Source organism: Callithrix jacchus, chromosome 7 (assembly GCF_049354715.1).
Source record: "Callithrix jacchus isolate 240 chromosome 7, calJac240_pri, whole genome shotgun sequence".
Lineage (NCBI taxonomy): Eukaryota > Metazoa > Chordata > Mammalia > Primates > Cebidae > Callithrix > Callithrix jacchus.
The window spans coordinates 28,111,351-28,132,878 of record NC_133508.1 but is presented as its reverse complement, the minus strand read 5'-3'; the positions used below and the strand labels follow the sequence as shown (position 1 = coordinate 28,132,878).

The window sequence follows — 21,528 nt, the reverse complement described above, 5'->3', positions numbered from 1 at the left end:
TTAAAAGAGGCATTGAAAAGGGAAAGTAACCTAATGAGAGAGACACAAATTTTGATTGCTGGGCAGTGAATGAGAATCCAGTTGAGGTTGAACTGATAATGGACTGATTTGCCTTGTTGTTGGCATATAGCCTTCCATGGGCTCAGTTATTGGTGAAGGCACAGGGAAGAACAGAGTTGGATTTATGGACACTTACGGCTTTCCTGGATGGATGTCATAAGGAGGTTTAAGAAACTGGTTATGAGAATGATTCAAAAGATGGACTGTGCCATCGAAGCTGGTTGGAGGAAGTGAATACAGAAGATGGTTAAAGAAAAAGTATATAAGCCCATGAACAAGAGATTGTGATGAGAACAAATAGGTAAGATGGCTGCATTGCCAAATTATGGGAGGAGACATTGTGGTCGCAGAGTTTGGAGGTCAGACTTAAAAGTGATGAAAAGGCCAGGCACGGTGGCTCACACCTGTAATCCCAGCACTTTGGGAGGCTAAGCTGGGCGGATCACGAGGTCAAGAGATCAAGACCATCCTGGCCAACATGGTGAAACCCCATCCTTACTAAAAATGCAAAAATTAGCCGGGTGTGGTGGCACACGCCTGTGGTCCCAGCTACTCAGGCAGCTGAGGCGGAAGAATCACTTGAACCCAGGAGGCAGACTTTGCAGTGAGCCGAGATTGTGCCACTGCACTCCAGCCTGGTGACAGAGCAAGACTCCATCTCAAAATAAATAAATAAACAAACAAACAAATGAATAAATAAATAAATAAAAATAAAAGCAATGAAAAATTAGGACCCAGTATGACCCTGAAGGTGGAGGGCTGAAGTGTGAAGATCAGTGACAATGGGAGGTGAAGGAACTGAGAGGGCAGACATTCCTCACTACCCCAATTTGAACAACAAGATATTCTTATATACAACCTTCTCAATGTTTTGCATTATCCCTTTCTTATCTAATCTCATTGAGACAGGCAGGTGGGAAGGGGTCCCCAGAGAAACTTCAAATGGGCTGAGCACTGGGAGGAATGCTCACTGGAGTAGAGCCACAGAAGCTCCTGCTGTTTGCAGCAGGGAGAGCCCAGCCCCTCCTTTTTCTGGGTGATAACTGGGATTCAATCTGCAAAGCAGGAAGCACACCAGCAGGGACTCTGGCTTTGCAGAGGGTCCCTGTTTCCATTTTTCCCCCTGTTTTGCCCAATAAATTCCACTTTTCTCCCCCTTCAAATTGTCTGTGAGCCTAATTTTTCATGGCCCTGGGACAAGGACCCTGTCTTCAGCCGAACCAAGAAGAGAGTCCTACAGCATCATTAATGTAGGATTGGAATTGATATTTATCTGGAATTGATACTTATGTATGATGTGAGATTACCATTTTTATTTTATTCTATTGGATAAGCAGTTGTTCTGGGACCATTTATTGAATAGTTATTTCATTCCAAAATATCCCTTGAATTTGTTCCTTCCTCATGATCCTTATCTTTTATTCTTTCCTGTCACCTCTACATGAAATAATACAGTACCCTTCCACCTCTTTTCTCTACAGTCCATACTTTATAATTTGCTGTAAAAATTACCTTTCTAAAATACAAATATGACTATGTCACTCCCCTGATTAAAGTGCTTAAATAACTTCTTTTTATTACCTACAGAGTAAAAGCCACACCCTAAGCTTGGCATACGGACGACATTTCATGATATTTTTCTTTATAAGATTTATTTGCTTATCAAATCATCCTCATTTTCTAGCGTTATCACACTTGCATTCAAATGCTACTGTGCAGAAAAATACGTGATTCAAATTGACTTTTAAAAAATCTTTTACCAGGACTATTAATTAGAATCATAATTGGTAGATTTTTAATGTTCTAATTCATTTATTTGTCTTCTATGCATTAGATTCAGTAAGTTTCTTTAAGCACTTACAATCTAAAGAAGGACAGAAAGCATTAAGCCAAATATCTGTTAAAAAAGGAAAAATATGTGTAGCAGACATTTGAGTAAACTGCTACTGAGAGCCTGATGAGGAATAAATGGCATTTTAATGGAAATCATGGAGGCTTTGAGGAAAAGTTGGCTAGGTCTGTTTTGAAAGATGAATAAAATTTACCAAACCAGAGAAGGGGAAGGGAAGGCATTTTAGATAGGGGATGGCACCAATAAAGTCAAGAGAAATGGGAAAGTATGATCTTGGAGAAGAGGAGAAAGATGAGCAGGTAGAAAGGTATTGAAGCCAGAGGGCACAAACACTCAAGCCCCAGTTAATAGATCGGCTCTAGATGGTTGGCACTGGAAGTCACTGAAAGTCCCTAGTAAGTGACTGATAAATTGAGGTTGTGACATGATCAGACGGATTGGAACTCAGAGAGATTAAACCTAAGTGGGTGCTCTACTAGTCTAAGCATGGTATGCTGTTGGCTTGTTCTGAACGGTGGAAAAGCCAGAAAGGATGCAAGAGAAATTTCAGAAGCAGAAGCCCAAAATAGCAGTTAGATACCCAAAGAAACTGGGGAGGAAGGAGTCTAATTCAGCTCCAGAAAAGTAAGAAGCACATGAGGAATTCCTGCATCTGATTAAGCACCGTTTACATTTGCATTTGCTCAAATGGAATTTCTTATGCTTTTTGGTGGCTTTAAAAAATATTTACTATTGAAAATAATTTTCATAGCCTAACTTTATGTCTTAGATTAATGCTTTAGATTAATGCTTGTGTTCTTGTGTCCCTTTTCCTCCTCCTTATGTGTGACAGCTTCTACTGGATATGGTTGGGTCCCCTGACCAGGATCTCCAGGAAGCTGCAGCTGGTTGTATATCCAATATCCGCAGGCTGGCTCTTGCTACAGAGAAGGCAAGATACACTTGAACTTTAAATGGACATTACAAGCTACCAAATTCTTCATGGCACAGGACATGTCACTCCCATGACCAGGAAGCCTAAATTGGGGAAAATTTATTAGCAAATCCTTTCAACCATCTAAATAAAAACACACAAATTGAAAACACACAGGATATATTTCATCTGAAAATTGCATGGAGACTTTTGCTTCTATTTAATGCTCGAGGGATATGACATGTAATAAGATGGAAAGTCAATAAATCTGTGATAAGTTTCTGAGAATTTGAGAATATAAATATACAGTACACATATATAGTGCAAGTGATGCTTTTGTATTTGTGGTGGTTTTAATAAAGGATATGGCCTTTCCAATGTGTAGTTTCATGGTTGTTCATGAATGTCTCTACAATTCCCTTTCTGTTAAACCAATCTAACCATCTTGTCATTATGGCTTTGTCTGTTTGATCACTTGCAACCCACGGGAGAGTTCCGAGGAGATGTGCTGATTTCACAAACTGTTATTAAATAGAATTTAGAGTTAAGCAGCTGGACTTAGAGAGATCATCCCAAGGTCATCCCAAATTTCTCCTAAATATTAGCAAACATCTGAAAGGACACTGTATAACTGTCACTGTACCAGATAATGCAAATCACAAGAACATAAGCAATGAGGTTTTTTTAACCCTTGGATTTACAGAGCATAAACAATTATGTTTTATTTCTCACAGAGATTTACCAACATTTTCTTGAAAGCAATTAATTGATACTGATGTAAGGATAACATGACTTCACATAAAATTGCTTTGAATTTCTGAACTTGTTTTCAGCACACGAAGTACTTTTTAAAAGGTGGCTACAAAAAAACTAATAGCATTTTATCAGGTTATAGAAACATTAGAGCCCACTTAGAAGAATCACATATGTAAGCTCGGTGTGCTGAAATGTTTGGGAACTCACTGTCCCAAGTATTGTAACACTTGCCAGAAAAATTGCTTTGTATTCATCAGTGCCATAAACTGACAATCTCAGTTAATGCTTTAAAAAAGCAATCAAGGAAGTTTTATTGAAAAATATTAGATACTGGATATGTTGGTCATGATTTCAAGATCATAAACTTAATTGAATTAAACATAAATTATTTGTATGAAATGAAAAGCCTGTGCAGAATGAAAATCATATGAGGGATAGATACTCCGATAAAAAGATAAAGCCCTTCTGAGAATTTTAAGGTTTCGCAAAACAACAATTCATCATGACTTTTCAAAGGAGCTTCTTTCTAAAAGACGATAAAGCGAAGAACAAGGACATGGTATTAATGTCAACTAAAAATTGTAATAATAATAGAGGAAATCCCTTAACTTTCAACAGTAAAGATTTCTAATGTTAAAGTCACCGTTTAGCTTTGTTTCATCAGGCATTAAAAAGACTTCTAGAAACCACGGATTATGACAGTGACAGGAAATGAATAAACATATTGCAGTTGCAGTATTGTTAAGGGAAGCTTCTACCATATTCTCAGATTTTAAAACGTTCTTGAAGCAATAGTGATCCCAGGAGTGAAGAAAAGCAACAGGTAAAACAACAAAAAGAACTGTATGAATGCCAGAAAGGAAGGATCGTTTCTTTACCATGCACTTGCTAGGAGGAAAACTCGGGGCTTCTGTTTTTATGGTTAATAAATGAATGAAAAAAAGGCAACGGTGCCATTTTAGAGAAAATTAACATGAAGATTGTCTTGTATATTTCTAAGTAGGAATATTAATTCTTTTTTAATTCTTAAACACCAGAAATGTAGTAATTTTAGAGTAACCAAATGAGAAGTTGAAATTAAAGGTCTATTTTTGGCTTATTTTTGTGAAACGGCATCACAGAAAACTCTGGTCTTGCTAGAAAAATGTCAAAGCCAGTGAAAACACCCCCAGCTTTCAGAAAACATAGGTATGGATGATCACACCATTGTTTTGCTACCCCATACTGTGTGAGTACTCTTTTTCTATTTCATTAATTTTCTATGAGGTTTTTGTTGTTGTTGTTGTTGTTATATTTATTTTGTGCTATTTATGACTGACAGTCTTAATTCTTTGTAAGTTTTTGGTGACACTGTTCTTTTTTAGGCTTTATTCTCCCCCAGGACATCGAGGGAAAACAGTGTGCTCTCTTAGTAATTGATGGCTATTCCAATTTGAGAGGGGTTTAAGGGGGAAAGAATTTTAAATAGATATTCTTTGATCTTCCAGTCTCTTTAGTTTGCAAGGTTTTCTCTGATCCTTCTGCTTTTTGCAGTCAATGTTCTTTTGCTAATATCAAGATGACTTGCACGAAAGATGACTTGTTTCTTTCAGAAAATTTCTAGCTTCTGAAAGTAAATGCGAGGATAGTTTTTTAGGGCTTAGCACTGAGAATTCTGTTATTTTTGATAGAGTTTTATGTTACCATTATAAATCCCTAAGACATTTGCATGGAAATGAGAGACTACAATTAAGAATATTTAGAAAATTTATTGCTATTCAGGAAAATAAGAATCTCAGTTGTTGATAAACAGATGAGACCCAGAGCCACAAGTAAATCCATCCTTCTTTTTTTACCTAATGATATTACGTTAGCAAAAATAAAGAAACTTCTCCATTCCAAATAATGTAAAGCATTTAATCTAATTCCATAAAGATTTGGGAATGGAATAGTCTATGTCTATTCCTGTAACTCAGTGAAAACAATAAGGAAATCCACTTATTTAAGAGCCTCACTGCTTCACGTTCATTAAATTCCCCTCAAAGTGGTCCCCATGTACTTAAGTGTAAAACGTGGAACTCTCTAGATGAGAATGGAGTAGAAAGGAAACCAACTTTTATAAGATGCTACTCTATGCAAGCATTGTATTAGGTATTTTGTACTCATGATATCATTTGAAATACAAGAGAACTGATAAAACAGACACGCTCATATCTGATGAGGGCCGACTTAAAAGGGCATATTGATTTTGCAAGGTCAATTTAGCAATAATACCCAAAGTGTTTTAATTTTGTGTGCCTTTGTGCTGTGGTCCAAGGATTTATCTACAATAATGCTCAACACACCATTGCTTTATTTCAATTATGGTTCAATCACACAAGGAAAGCCTTATAGAACAATAAAATCGTTAATGACATAAAATCCTTTTCAGAATATATTGTTAAATTGATAATTAGGTTCTGATATAGTATATACAGTATGAGCACACTTAAAAAATTATATACACATAGCTAAATAATTACAATGAAAGAGCTGACTTATCCACACATATTCGTGAATACTGAAATATTTAAGAATGATTTTTGTTTCCTCTTTTGCTCATCTGTGTGTTTTCTGATCTATTTCACAGTGAACATGAATTTCTGTTTTTTCAGGGAAACCATTATCAATTAGTTTTACTTTTTTATCATTTGGAAACTTCTAAGCCAGACACTGTTCCTACTTCCTAGAACTAACTTTAAAAGAGAAGTTCTCAGTTTACAAATGGAATACACAACATACTTCTTGGAAATATAAGAAAAGTAGCTTCAACACCTGAAACACAATAAAAATATCCTTAATATACAAAATATACATTTGCAATAGACTTAATCTGCAAGTAACAATGCTGCAGCATAACTGAAACATGCTGAAGTGGACTGTATTAAATTCGGACTGTTCCCATATTTGGTTTTTGTCCATTACACACGTGTAATAACAGTTCCAAAGATCACTAATAGACTGCTTCACACAATGTTGTTTTGAGAAGGAAAGAATGATTTTGGCCCATTGATTTGTTTACTCCATCATAGATGCCTAAGATGAACAATATTGTGATTTATTAAGTCTCTTTATATATTTTGCCTGAAAAAAACCCAACAGAAGTACACTCCCAACCAAACTGTGCCAAGCAATAAGTAAATATGGGACAGTTTCATAGGCTTCTGTTCTCCCTTAAAGCATTATGTTTTTTTCCTTTGGGCTATTTCTTTATGCTCTGATTGTTACATTAATTTCTCTTTATTTCAACATTTGTTTCTCTTTTTTTTCCCCTCTAATCTCCATGTTTCCAGCTTCTACTTCCATTTTCTCTGACAAATGGTTATTACATTTTCTGGCTCTTAAAATATTTTATGCTTCAACTTCTATAAATGCAAGATGGAAAGTTGATATTTCAATATGTTTCTAATGTATAATTGTCAGGGCTGACTTGAAATCGTGTAACAGATGGAATCCTTATACTCTCAATTCAGTATTTTCAAATTTTCAAGTAAGAATGACTTATTCTTTATTTGCATCTGTCAAGACAAAAGGAAGCTTTTATTTTGCCAATTCATGCCACCCTTATTTATTAGTTGAAAAAAGTTGGGAGGCCGAGGCGGGTGGATCACGAGGTCAAGAGATCGAGACCATCCTGGTCAGCATGGTGAAACCCCGTCTCTACTAAAAATTACAAAAAATTAGCTGGGCACGATGGCACGTGCCTGTAATCCCAGCTACTCAGGAGGCTGAGGCAGGAGAATTGCCTGAACCCAGGAGGCGGAGGTTGCGGTGAGCCAAGATTACGCCATTGCACTCCAGCCTGGGTAACAAGAGCAAAACTCCGTCTCGAAAAAAAAAAAAAAGAAAAAGACATCTTTTATAAATTACATGAGTGCCCCATGATGCTCAGAGTTAATATTTGTAATTACAATTTAGAATCATGTCATAATTTTTTTCGTGATTGAAATATCTATTAGTGTACATCAGTATGGTTCTTATAGACTTGAAGAATCTATAGCTGGTTGGCTTGCCCATAGATGAAGACCACACGTATATCAAAAAGGGAGTCCAGACAAAGGAGTATGGATAGTTCATTGCAACTCCTTTCTCACCACTGGGGGAATAAAAGCTGTTGTTTGCCATTAGATTAGTTACATAAGCAATTTCAAACCTAAGTTTCCATAAGTACCAGGCAAGTAATCTAAATGAGAGAAAATCACTAGATTAAATAATAATACTGATATAATTGCTAATTGAATTTTAGCCTTAATATCTGGGAGAGAAAAGGGATTGGTGGAGACTATGGAGAGCTGGAGAATACAGGCAATTATTCATCTCTGGACAACCATTACCAGATCTGACAGCTATTCAGTAGAAATACATGTTTTTTATAGCCAATCTCCCAAATTTTAAACATGGTAGCTGTATTCGTCTTCTAGGCTGTTGTAAAAGAAAGCCACAGGCAGGGTGGCTTAAACAACAAAAATGTATTTTCTCATAGTTCTAGTGGCTGGAAGTCCAAGATCATGGGGCCAGCTGGCTGGTTTCTGGGGAGGCCTCTCTTCCTGGCTTGCTGACAGTCATCTCTCTGCAATGTAAGAACTTGGCAAACTCGGCATTTAAGAAGGTGTTGTCATACATTTGAAACACCAGTAAGGTGTTGTAACTGTGCCGCTTATGAGTTCCAAGATGACCTAAAAAAAAATGACACTAATTCTCTTAAGTTATACTCTGTGAGGTTTACATTGTGCTAAAAGGCAAATGTCCGTTTTCTGCAACTCCTGTGTGCAATGAAGACCTTTTAGAGAGAAAAAGAGGCTGAAGGCCTCTGAAAAGTTTGTGCTTGAGCTGTGAGAAAGATTTCTTGGGTGGGATGCTGCCGTGAGAATCTGCTCAATTTGCAATGTGGATAATCCATACTCACAAACAGGCCTGTGAAGATGTCGAGACTGATTCTTTGACTGCTTGCAAATGCTGCTTCTCACTCGCCCTGTCTATAACCCCTCCCTTCATTTGCAGAGAAACTGTGGCTCCAACTGAACCTCGTCTTGCGTTAAATGTTGTGCACACGTGAGGAGAATCACATGGTTAGCACCAGGCTTTGCTTTGATGGAGATGTGTTGCTTTTTCAAGCTTTGATGGCCATTCCTAATCTTCAGCTGCAAGGTGTAAAACATTAGGGGATCTCCTTGATTATTTTGTCCTGTGTGAAGCAATAAACAGATGCTGATGCTGATTTAAAACAGGAGACAGCTAATGCATTTTAATCTCTGAGGTCAATTTACTTAGAGTATTATCTTGAACTGAACTAATTATGAGCTAAAACAACAAACTTGAAGGTGTAAAGGAAAGGAGGGTCTTTGCTTTTCTGCCTATGAGTGCCATGAATGTACAAGACAGATGTTGAAGACAGGCTCTAGCCAAGATGTATGGCTGATCTGCTTGGAGTTCTAATGCAGAATCTGCTCATGGGCCTATAGCCCAACTTTTCTTACATGATGGCTATATGAGGCTTCCCTTTTTTCCTTTCCTTTCTCTTTCTTTCCTTCTTTCTTTATGTATTTTTTCTTTCTCCTTTTTTTTGATGGGGTCTCACTTTATCACCCAGGCTGGAGTGCAATGAAGTGATGTGCACTGCAGCCCTGACCTCCCAGGCTCAAGCAATCCTCCCATCTCAGCCTCTCAAGTAGCTGGGATCACAGGCGTGCTCCATCATACCCAGCTAAATTGGTTTATTTTTAGTAAGGATGAGGTCTCACTATGTTGCCCAGGCTGGTCTTGAACTCCTGGGCTTAAGCAATCCTCCCTCCTTGGCCTCCCAGTTTTCAGTTTTTTGGATAATATTATTAATAATTTTCTCAGAAAGGAGACTATTTTTATCTATACCCTTTCAGCAGAGAACTGAGGCTTTAGAGCAGGAACGAGGAATGCCTTATAAGCACTAGAAATCCTTTAATTTATTCTTAGTTCATCAGACGTAGTCCTGGCCAATCAATTCAAAGGCAATCAAAGGAAATTGATATGAATGTCTTCGATTTCCCTTTCCTCAATTCAATTCATTCTAATTTCAACCTACCTCCCCGTTCTTACCTCCCACTATTCTCCTTCAAATATATTCTACATGTAGTCTGGTCCAAAAAAAAAAAAAAAAAATCACATATGTTGACTCAGATGTGAAAAAATTTACGTAACTTCCTTTAATTTTTACATGTCTTTCCACTGATGGGTGAAAAGCTTGACTTTGCCAATTAAAAGTGTCTAGCCTCTTTGGATTAAAAATAGCTCCTCTTGGTTCAGTGCTACTTCTTTCAAAGTTGTTCCTCCTTCTCCCCCTTTTTTTCTCTGCCCTCCTGGGCACCTGTGAGCAGAGTTCTGAGAAATATAGGAAAGTTACATGCCCCTTTTTGTTCCTTTATCTCCAGCCTGCCTGTTCCCTGTCTTGCTGCAGGTAGCTATGAGTGTCCTGGTCACAGGGCAGGCTGGCATCTGTGCTGATGTGTGGAGTCTCTTGTGGATCCTAGTCAAGAAGCCCCCACCTCTGGCACCTCTCTTTACAATCCCTGGCCCTGTCTGGTGTCTGGGTTTTCTCAGCTCTGCTGGGCTCTCCCAGGAGGCTGGGAGCTGCTGGCTGCTTTCCCTCCACCACAAAGTCATACATGGGCTCTTTCGAGGCTGCCCTAAGCTCACTGGCTTAGAAATCTCCCTCAGCCAGGCCAGACATGGTGCCTCGCTGAAACTGGACCTTCCCTGAGAGGCTTAAACCCCTCCAGGCTGACTTTCATAGTTTATATTTCCTTCAAAGTAAGCCAAGCTCTCCAAGCAACCTCCTTCCCTTTCCTTCTTGCACTTCCAAGCTGTCCTCCCCAAACAGGGGAGTTTTACTCTCCTCTGGGTGTCAGGAGCTTTTTTTTTTTACCAAATTCTCCTTCATGTTTTTCTGATCCCAATCCTTAAACACTCCTTTTTTCATATAAAACCTGCTCAAAGAGGTCTGAGAAAACCGTCAACTCCTGCTTGAAAACCTAATTTTGGAGATTGTTATTTATTTGCAGATTTTATTTTGAAAATCTAGTTCGAAACTCAAAGCTGACTGAGCAAGGACTTTTTTCTTCCGGGTGGCATTTTGTCTCCCTTTCCCTGCAAAAAATTATCTTCAGCCTCTTGGCTTAAATAGAAAGAAGCCTGCAAAGCTTTAAAAACAACCAACTAACCAAACTAACAAACAAAAATACCCGACCCTGGAAATACTAAGGAGAAAGAAAATACATCACATGGTATTTCAAAATGTTGCCTATTTCAATCAGCCAAACTAAACGGCTTCTCTTCTGTGAATATGCTGGACTCTCCTGGTTCCACATCTTGTCTGTGTTGATCCCGTCACTTCAAATAAGTACTGGGTTTAGTCTTAACTTCATACTTGCTTGTCTGTTGCCTGGCTTTTTGCCTTAGTTGTTGTGAATGATTTCTCCTTTCATTCCTGATTTATTAAAAGGAAAATTAGCAATGAAAATGGCTTGTTACTGATGTCAGAGCCAAACCAATGGGCCACACATTTTCTTTGGCAGCCACTGAGAGATGAAAAGACAAAACATTATGGATGAAGGTTATAAGTTCTGGATAACCTGATGTCAGCTTCTAGTCAGTGAGAATTCTCTGCTTGGTGAGGGTGATCTTATCCGCTGAGATTTTGATAAAATTGACTTGAACCCACGAAGAGGGGGAAAAACTCAGCATTCTTCCTGTATTGCCAGGAATTCTTGAGTGGGACCTATGTTTTCATGTTACCTCATGATCCTGATCACTAGCTGATCATCTAGATGTTCCGTTGTCTCTAGTCCCACCTCTTGAAAGTATTCCCATCTCCTTCTTTTTTTCAAGCCCTTGTAATCTCAGACATGTAACACAACCTTTTTGATTGATTTCTGAAAAATAACCACTGGCCTAAGGCAAATAGAAGTAGATGTCGAGTGATGATCCGTGGATTTCAGGACTGAAGAAAGCTTTACTCTATTACTCCGTAAACCTACACCTAGGTTCTGTGTCCCAGCAGGTCTCACAACCAAGAACCTCTTACTGGCATCACTGGCCTTGGGCTCCTTCTTTCTCACCATCTATTTTCCTCTCCCACAACTTCTCCCCATTTCCAGAACTGCCACCCCATCCCCAGATGCTAACCTCAGACATTTAGATATTTCTGTATCTATTCACTTTTGCTGCTTAACCATTGTCAATAGCCATCTGTTGAGCGTGTGATTCCACTGGTCGGCAATTTGGACTGGGCTCAGTGGGGTGCCTGGATGCCTCTGTTGTCACCTGCAGGTTGACTTTGCTGTTTTGGCTGGCCTTTCACTTGTCTGGGGTCTCAGCTGGGACAACTGGGCTAGCTTGACTCTGCTCCACACAGTCTCTCATCCTCCAGGAAGCAAACCCAGGCTTATGGAGATTGCATTCAATTTCAGGAGAACACCCAAAAGCATATAAGGATCCTTGAAGCCCAGGGCAGCTGGTACATTGTTTCTTCTGCTGCATTCCATTGGTCATAACAAGTCACAAGGTCTCCACTAGATAGGGGAGCTACAAAGTCATCTTGTAAAGAGATGTGGATATGGTGGATTTGGGTGGGAGGTTATATAGGACAAATCCAAAGGCTTGTCTTTCACAACCAAAATAGTCACTAAGTTGTTTTTACTAAAAATACATTTCTTTCTTCTTGGAAGAACTTTGCAGCCACCTCTTAAACTTCTAGGGTTTTTCGTCCCAGGATCACAAGAAAATAAAGTCAGTATGTGAGTGTGTTTTGGGAAAAAAGGAGAGTTGTAAAAAATGAAAGTAATTATTTTTGCTCCTGGGTTTTGCTCCTGGGTGATAATTTAATATTTTACTCTTCAAAACTTTGCTTATAGGGACTCTAGGATAAGCCAACAATATAAATGTATATTTACTTCACTTTATTTTAATGTATCCCACCCAGAATTAAACAAAGACAAGTATCCTAACACCCTAATGTGGTATGTTCAGACAGGTTTCTAGCTACCCTGAAATTTGTGGAAGAAAAATGGGTCAGCCACCAACTGTGAAATTAAGTTTTAAGTACCCTGGAGATAATTACTTGTTACAAAATACATCATAAGACAATGACCCTATCTAACTCCACTTTCAACAATGGCAGAATTAATAAAGAACTAAAAGAGGATTGAACCTTCTGTGAAAGTAATATGTTAAGGGGGAAAAAAGGCACAGCATTCCTTTCCTAAGGAAAAGGAAAGAAACTGATGAAGAAAAGTAATCCATTCAGGGAAAGCAAATTTCAATAAGTTTAGGGTATGGTGAAATAAATAAATACATACATACATATTTTGGAAAACCTAAAGGGAAGAAAGCCATCCAGAAGAGCTGGATCCTCTTTAAACAAACAATGTTGGCAAGTGAACAAACTGTATGGGAAGTGCAGGACAGGGAACAAGGTGCCAAACTGGCAAGGCAGAACTGTGCAGAGTTCTGAAAGGCACATTAGAGAACCGTGAAATGATGTCCAGCCAGATCACCAAAGATGAACAAAAAGAAGGAACCGGGAGGTGCAGGGACCACATCAAAAGTGAGAAAGACTGCAGTGTGGGTAGACATGAAAGACATCAGGAAGCTGTTAATCAACTGCATTAATAAAAGCCTAGTTATTCCTGATCATGTTACCATTTAGCTAAACAACCAGCCCTGGATTTCACGTACGGTATTTCTCTGCCGGCCTGTTGCTCAGCTCCATATTCAGCATCTACTAAAATGTTTCGGTTGCAAATAGCAAAACCTTAACTCAAAATGCACTTTTTTTTTTTCTTTTTGAGACAGAGTCCTGTTCTGTCGCCCAAGCTGGAGTGCAATGGCACGGCCTCGGCTCACTGCAGCCTCTGCCTCCTGGGTTTCAAGCGATTCTCATGCCACAGCCTCCCAAGTAGCTGGGATTACAGGCATGTGTCAACACATCTGGCTAATTTTGGTAATGTTAGTAGAGATGGGGTTTCACCATGTTGGCCAGGCTGGTCTCAAACCCCTAATCTCAAGTGATCCACCGGCCTCAGCCTCCCAAAGTGCTGGGATTACAGGTGTGAGCCACCCCCCTACCCCAACCCAGCCAAAATGACTTTTTAAATAAGGGAAATTTGTTGGTTCATGTAAACCAAAAGTCTAAAGATAGAGTGTTATTTAGGTAAAGTTTGATCGAGGTTTGAATTCTGTTTGCCTGAAATTATCTTGGCTGTGCCCTCCTCTGTACTTTGGCTTCATTCTCAGCTGGCTTCCCTCATGGTTGCAAAATGGTTGCAGCAACTCCAAACCTCATATCCCCATTTCACAATGGAGTTTCTCTTCCTCGAACCACAAAGCACACTGTCTGGGCTTCTCACTGATCGAACTGACTCAGGTCATTACCTCATGGATTGACTGAGTCCTAGATATGTCCATCCCTGATGAACCAGGCACCGGTAAGGAGATGGATTTGTGCTGACTTGCTTGGGTCATGTGTAGACTGGAATGTGGCAGACTCCATCTCATCCAACCCACATTGCTGATACTCAATGTGGCAAGTGTGCAGGAAGCCAGTAAAATGCCTACCTCAGGTCGTTTGAACAGAAATGGACTCTCTGTTACTCTTCTTTTCTGGTTTGGGTGACTAAATTGGCAGTAATCAGAAACAAGGTTAACACGGAGCCATAGCTAACCATGGCGGGGTAGACAACATTCTCAGGGCATGAATATTACCCTAGGTATATCCCACCTCTGCCTAAAAGAAAAGCACCAGTTCTATGTATTAAAAGTATGAATAGCTTCTCTGCAGTCATCTTCTCTCTAACTATTGAAATCTCTAAATTTGTAGGAATGTGAACACCCATCTCTCACGCTGGATCTTTGAAAGGTCAAACATTCTTGTGCTTACAGCTCACTTCATGATAAAGCTGAAAACATTTAAAAGTAAATTAAATTCTTCCATGTGTAATTATCATCTGCATAAATTTAATTTTAACTTCAATGAAACTTAATTGGTTAGAATAAATGTGCAGACACGTTTTTATGCTCTTAAATGAACAAAAGTGATTTTTGCTCTAAAGGATAATTCCTGTTGTTTCTCTATAATTACTACCATTGATGTCTTTGAAATTTCTAGAAAAACATTTTTATCTCTTAGAGGAAGTGTTTAGAGTGAACCTCAAAACCTCATCTGCAAAATAAAGAATAGGTTGGTATTTATTACCACATTTTACAGAGGAGACACAGAGATGATAAATAAGGCATTGGGTTTCCAAGGTATTGAAGTGGTATAACTTTTTCTTCTTAAGTTACTAAGATTCACATTAAAAATAACTTCAGACTTGCTAATCTCTTTTACGCTTTCCTTGAACTTTCTTCTGGTTACTGACCCTATTCAGTCAAAGCTCAGCAAATGCGTGCATGAGAAACTATCTCTGCTATTCATTCATGGTCGAAGCTACTCTACTGGGTGTTTATTTTCTAGATACCTCTATCTTCCAGTCTCTTCCTTTTGTTATTTTTAGTTTATAGATTACATAATCTATAGGCTTAAACATCTATCCTTACAGTTAGATTTAAATATCTGGCACTTAGTAGGTAGTCATTAATATTTGTTGAAGGAAGGAATGAATGAAGCACAACACTGATTTATAAAGGAAAGAAAAAGGCGTACAGGAAAGATAGAAACTCTAATTCTCATGCCATCACTAGGGCCAATAATATGACTAAAGGAAAATAAAAATTAGAGAAATCCTGAACTAGCTGTGGAAAATAGTAAAAGGTGCCATTTACATATCAAAACTTAACAGAATTCCTGCTAAATTTAATGGGAATGGAAACAGACTAAAGGAAGTCACGAAAGGTCAACTGTAAATGCAGTTTTACAAACTGCTTTTATCATCTAGCAGTATGACTTGAAAATGTTTCCAGGTGGATATCAATAGTACCACTTCAATTGCTTATAAACATTTCATTATTTGTGTGCATAATTTAATTCTTGCCAATATGTAACTTGCATCAATTTTCACTTTTACAAAAATGTCATTGAACATCAAAAATCTTATTTTTAAAGGCAACTGCTTGCAGAATGAAGATTATAATTTTCAAAAATTATAAGGAAAAAAGCAAATGAGACCAAATATATGTAACAAAAGCTTAAAAGCAAAAGAAACTGCAAGGAAGTTGAAAATAGCAAAATACAAGGACAGAAGAGCAAACATATTAAATGAATAGAAATAAATGAATGCACCTCTTAAGAGATAAAAATAAGCCCTCTGTATTTGGGTCCAAAGCAACTCAATTTTATTCAGTTTAAAAGCAAGGCCCTAAAAAAGGTACACATAAAGATAAAAAGGCTATTCAAAAATAAATTAGGTAATGGTTGCATGAAAGACTTGAGTTCTTTCCTTCTCTCTTCTCTGACATCCTCTATGTTGGTTTCATTTTTTTGGCTTGTAGCAAGACAGCTGTAGCAATTTTGAGTGTCATAGCAGAAATAGCAATATTCTGGTGGAGATAAGATACCCTGGCTCTTGCTCAGAAAAAGGAAACTTTCCCAGGGGTTACCTAGCTACCAGCATACTTCCTTTTGGCCAGGATTGGACCTCATGCCCAATAAACACTCAACTGGAAAGCAGAATGGGCTCACTTTGACCAATCAAATCTTCACCTGAGACACATAGCTATTTGGGAAAGAAGTGGCTACCAAAACAAATCTGAGGTTTAGGAAGGAAGCGGGGAATAAATGGATTCTAGCCAGGCAAGCAGTGATGATCACAACATCAGATCAATGTTGACCAAAGGAAAGCTGATGTATACTAAACTGACTTAAAGACCAAAAAAAAAAAAAGCATTATTAAGGATCAAGGGCTGCTTTACTTAATGATAGACTCGCCAAGAAGACAAATACATATATATATATATACAGCGTTTCTCTCTGTCACCCAGGCTGGAATGCAGTGGCACCATCTCGACTCACTGCAATTTCCATCTCCCAGGTTCAAGTGATTTTCATACCTCAGTCTCCCTAGTAGCTAGGATTACAGGCCTGCACCATCATACCTGGCTAATTTTTGTATTTTTAGTAGAGACAGGGTTTCATCATATTAGCCAGGTTGGTCTCAAACTCCTGACCTCAGGTGATCCACCCACCTCAGCCTCCCAAAGTGCTGGGATTACAGGCATGAGTCACCACTCCCAACCGGAAATATAAATAATTTTATACAATTTTAGGTCATAGTGGGAGATTTTTAACACACTTTTTTCAGAGACATTGAGCAGAACAAAACTTAGTAACAATCAAGAAGTTATGAAGCACAGAATTATTAAGCTTGATGTAATTGATATATACATGTGTGTATATATATGTCTGTGTCTGTATACAGCATTACAAACAAAAAATACTAAATATATATTTTCAAGCACATATTGAAAATCTATAAAAGTTGATCATATACCTCACCACAAAATGCAACTCAATTAAAAATCAAAGCAGTAAAATTACAAATGAAATCAATTGCTAAAGATAGCCAAGGAACCAATATATTTAGAAATTTTAAAATCAATTTCTTAGTAATTAGTGGGTCAAAAAAGAAACCATGTTGAAAACTGTAAAACAGAACTGATTGGCAATATAAGCTCTACATATTAAAAATGAATGTAGAATTATTTGCAGGAAAAATTCTTTCTGAGACAACTGGGGTTGATCTTTTTTCTAATAACATATTTCCATCCAAAATGTTGACATTGACAGAAAAATTAAGAAAACATTTTACTTCTTCCATGTATTTTGGGAAGACTGCCCTCTGTTCTTTCTTTCCTTGAGTGTTTTCATGATGTCTCAGCTAGAGTCCATATGCCATTCATTTTCCCTTTATTAAGCATTTTTGTGGCAATTTTATTCAAATAGCCAGACCAGTAATGGTCAGCCTTTCTACACTACCACTTCACAGGGGAACATTTTCCTTATGCTAGCCAAGTGGCTATCAGAGGAGTTTCTTCATTGCCCTCTCTGACCACTCCACAAAGAAATGTAAATTGCTCTAAGCATGCTAACCTGGCCACCTCCTTGTGGACTCCATCACTAGCTATACAGCTCTGAACATTAGTAACCTCTTGTTGCTAGAACATCCTCTTCTGTGAATTTCAAAATTCAAAGCTATGCGAAATTTCTCTTTTAGCATTAACACAAATGAATTGCATGCTCAACTTGATTCAAAGGAGGGAGGAAGAAATGGACATTTCACTGCTTGCCCTGTGTAAAGAGAGTCTGTAGAGAGCTTTTCATTTGATTTGTCTATTAGGGATGATAATAAAGCCACAATGGGGCCGGGTGCGGTGGCTCACGCTTGTAATCCCAGCACTTTGGGAGGCCGAGGCGGGTGGATCACAAGGCCAAGAGATCGAGACCATCCTGGTCAACATGGTGAAACCCTGTCTCTACTAAAAATACAAAAATTAGCTGGGCATGGGGGCGCGTGCCTGTAATCCCAGCTACTCAGGAGGCTGAGGCAGGAGAATTCCCTGAACCCAGGAGGCAGAGGTTGCGGTGAGCCGAGATGGCGCCATTGCACTCCAGCCTGGGTAACAAGAGCGAAACTCTGTCTCAAAAAAAAAAAAAAAAAAAAAAGGTACAATGATTTCTGCTTCCGGTTTATTATACAAATAAATACATAATTATTTTATCTACAGTTGATTTGTTGTTATGGGTAGTTAAAATGCACAAATGTTTGTGCAAATCATCTATTATGGTAAAGAATGATTTTGCACATGGTTGTATTAAGGAAAATCCATTTTAGTTTCTTTTGACTTCATCCTAAGATCACAAATGTTGGCACTTTTAACCGAACAAAGGATAGACTTCCTTAAGCATGTTTCATGATAATAGCTTGCATTTTATTTTGGTTGGCTAGATGTATATTGCCTCTCCAAGACCTCAATTATATAACCTGGGATTTCCACATTGTTTTTGACAGAAAAGTCGAACAAAAATAAGTTATGCAGACAAAATTTGAAACACATGATATGGAATTGAAAGGACTTAGTGATGAAAAAGTTGTCTGACTTCATGGTAATCAAATCTTGAAATAGATTTCTCCTTAAACAAGGAAACAGTTCAAAGTATTTGGCTATGCATCACTGTTTTTTCAAGCTCAAACAGATCATATTGCTCCATCTCTCAACTATATGATATTTACAGCCGGACTTGGAAACTGATGCCGTAAACATCAAACTTACTGCAGTCTTGAATTATACTCTCCTTTAAGCAGCCTTTGCAAGACTCTGGCTTTACAATCACAGAAGGCAGGCAAGTCTGTAGAAATGAAGAAAAAATAACAAGGTTTTGAAAACCATGGACTGTTACAACAGATATTCTCTTTTTGTCCCTCCAATTGGATTAAGCTGCTTTAATCTTCCAATGCTATATTAACTTCCAATAATAGATACTCAGATTTAGTATCTATTATTCAATACCTCATAGGCTCCTAACCTATTTTGGGGTTATAGATCCTTACTTGCTTTTGATGAAGACTATGGATCCATATCCAAAAATACAAAACAAAGCATTTAACCATCAAAATTTTGACTATAATTTTAGTTGACTCATGGACCCTTAGATTCATTCATGGACCCCAGTTGAGAACACTGACCCTAAGGAATCTAAGGATACAAACCCTGAAGAAAAGGTAACTTAAACAGTATTTTTTTCTTTAACTTTTGGAATGTAAAAATCCTTTTATTGAAACTTCAATGTACACAGAAACCATCCATTTTAAGTACATTTTTTCAAAAAAGAATTTATCAGAATTAGGCCAGCTGCAGTGGCTCAGCCTTGTAATCCCAGAATTTTAGGAGGCCAAGGTGGGAGGATCACTTGATGCCAGGAGTTCAAGATCAACCTGGGGCAACACAGCAATACTTCATCTGAAAGAAAGAAAGAGAAAGAAGAAAGAGAGAAGGAAGGAAGGAAGGAAGGAAGGAAGGAAGGAAGGAAGGAAGGAAGGAAGGAAGGGAGGGAGGGAGGGAGGGAGGGAGGGAGGGAGGGAGGGAGGGAGGGAGGGAGGGAGGGAGGGAAGGAAGGGAAAGAAAGAAAGAGAAAGAAAGAAGGAAAGAAAGAAAAGAAAGAGGAAAAGAATAAAAAAGGATCTAGGAAGATTTTCAAAGAAAAAAACAAATGTAATTTGTAGAGGAATTTTGACCTTTGCAATCTTTTTACCAAAAATCTACATCCATCTCAAAAATGGATAGCTAAAGCATTAGATCAGTCTCCATATCCAAATGCTTTTATTTTTTCTTCTTTATTCTACTAGATAAGAAAATTCTAGCTCACATTATACATCATCAGAGCTGGAAGAAAATGTTTTATGGCTCTGACAAATGGTTCTGGATATTTGGATTGAAATGAGGAAGAAATGTCCAATTGAAGATTACTATACACTCTAAAGCTGGAGTCTTGTATGCTTTCAGTTGGGAGGTGGGGTAAATATTTGGTTGCATTTGACTCCAGAGAGCATTCCATAATTTCAGTTACAGCACATGCATGTGGTTTTATAATATGCTCAATATAATATTATTTTTTCTCTAAAGAAGGAAGAAAATTGAGCATTTGGTATTAAAAAGAGTGATACACACAATGATAGAGCTGTTTTCACCCATTTTGATTTTCTCAAAAAGTCCTCTCCAATGTCAAAAAGGCTTGTTTTGTTTTGGTTATTTGTTGTTGTTGTTTATTTGTTTTTTGTTCTAATGGATTAGAATCAAGCAAGTAACAAAACCAAATCTTCTTCCAATACTCGCTACTTTAGCAAGTTACTTGGAATCTTGGAAATGTTCTTGCTGGCACTGTTTTAATGAAACTGAAATATATAACATAACATTTCTCATAAAATTAAGGCCTTTTCTCTCATTTTAAACATGTGATACAGTGGATTATTATACATGTTGTTAATCTGTTCACTGAGCACACAGAATACAGTTTAGAACCACTGAATATAATCTGATTATATTCCCATTTTCCAGCATGATCGAAATGTTTAGTCAAGAGCAGGAAGTATGTTAATGGCTACTATATCGATTAAGCCATAAGTACTGCTGCAGGTCAAACAAGAATACAGAGTCTGGAACAAGACAGAAGCTTATTTTTCTCCATTGCATAAACTTCCAAGCTGGTACCAAGTCTCTTTTTTTTATTCTTTTTTGGAAATTTGGGAATTATTCCAAAAATGGAAAATTGTGTTCCATGAAATTATCAGGTGTCGATGCTCCTTCTCTTTTGGTGTAGTGCCAGTCTAGCATGTTGCTCATCTGCAATATTCCACAACAGCTCACAAGACCCATGATTTTGTGGCAAAGAAGAATAGGGAAAGGGAGGGTACAAACCTTAGAAGTTGCGCGTCTCAGTTTTACAAATCTCCTACCCATTAGGGCACATTCATATGGCCACACTTACCTGCAAGAGACCCTGGGAAAGGTAGCCTTTATTCTGAGTGGTCATGCACCCAGCTAAAATAGTGTAATAACATAAAAGAAAGGAAGAATGACTCTTGAGTTCAATCAGTTGTCTCTGCCAGAGCCTGCAACTATTTCCTATGAATTAAGTATAATGACTTTGACTTTCAGTTGCAAAGTTTTATTCCCAAGCAGCACCTGTCTTATATCCAGAGCTTGTGTTCCATCAATATTTTTTCTGATCTTTATCATGAATCACAATAGTTAACAAAAAAGTGCTTTGTCTCTAATAAGGGCCCATTAGTCCATTCTCACACTGCTAATAAAGGCACAGTCAAGACTGAGTAATTTATAAAGGAAAGAAGTTTAATTGATTCACAGTTCTGCAGGACTGGGGAGGCCTCAGGAAACTTTCAATCATGGCAGAAGGGGCAGCAAACACGTCCTTCCTCATGTGGCAGCAGCAAGGAGAAGTGTAGGG

General features: G+C 38.0%; 1 protein-coding gene across 10 annotated transcripts in view; it reads left to right on the top strand.

The window, feature by feature from the left end:
* Positions 1–3,203, top strand: part of ODAD2 (outer dynein arm docking complex subunit 2) — a 163,632-nt gene extending 160,429 nt beyond the window's left edge. For all 10 annotated transcript variants that reach the window (XM_035306996.3, XM_035306998.3, XM_009000094.5 and 7 more), the window contains one exon: positions 2,745–3,203. In XM_035306996.3, the coding sequence (XP_035162887.1) occupies positions 2,745–2,858 (114 nt within the window). In that variant the 3' untranslated portion in view covers positions 2,859–3,203. The remainder of the gene's footprint in view (positions 1–2,744) is intronic.
* The last annotated feature ends 18,325 nt before the right edge of the window (positions 3,204–21,528 follow it).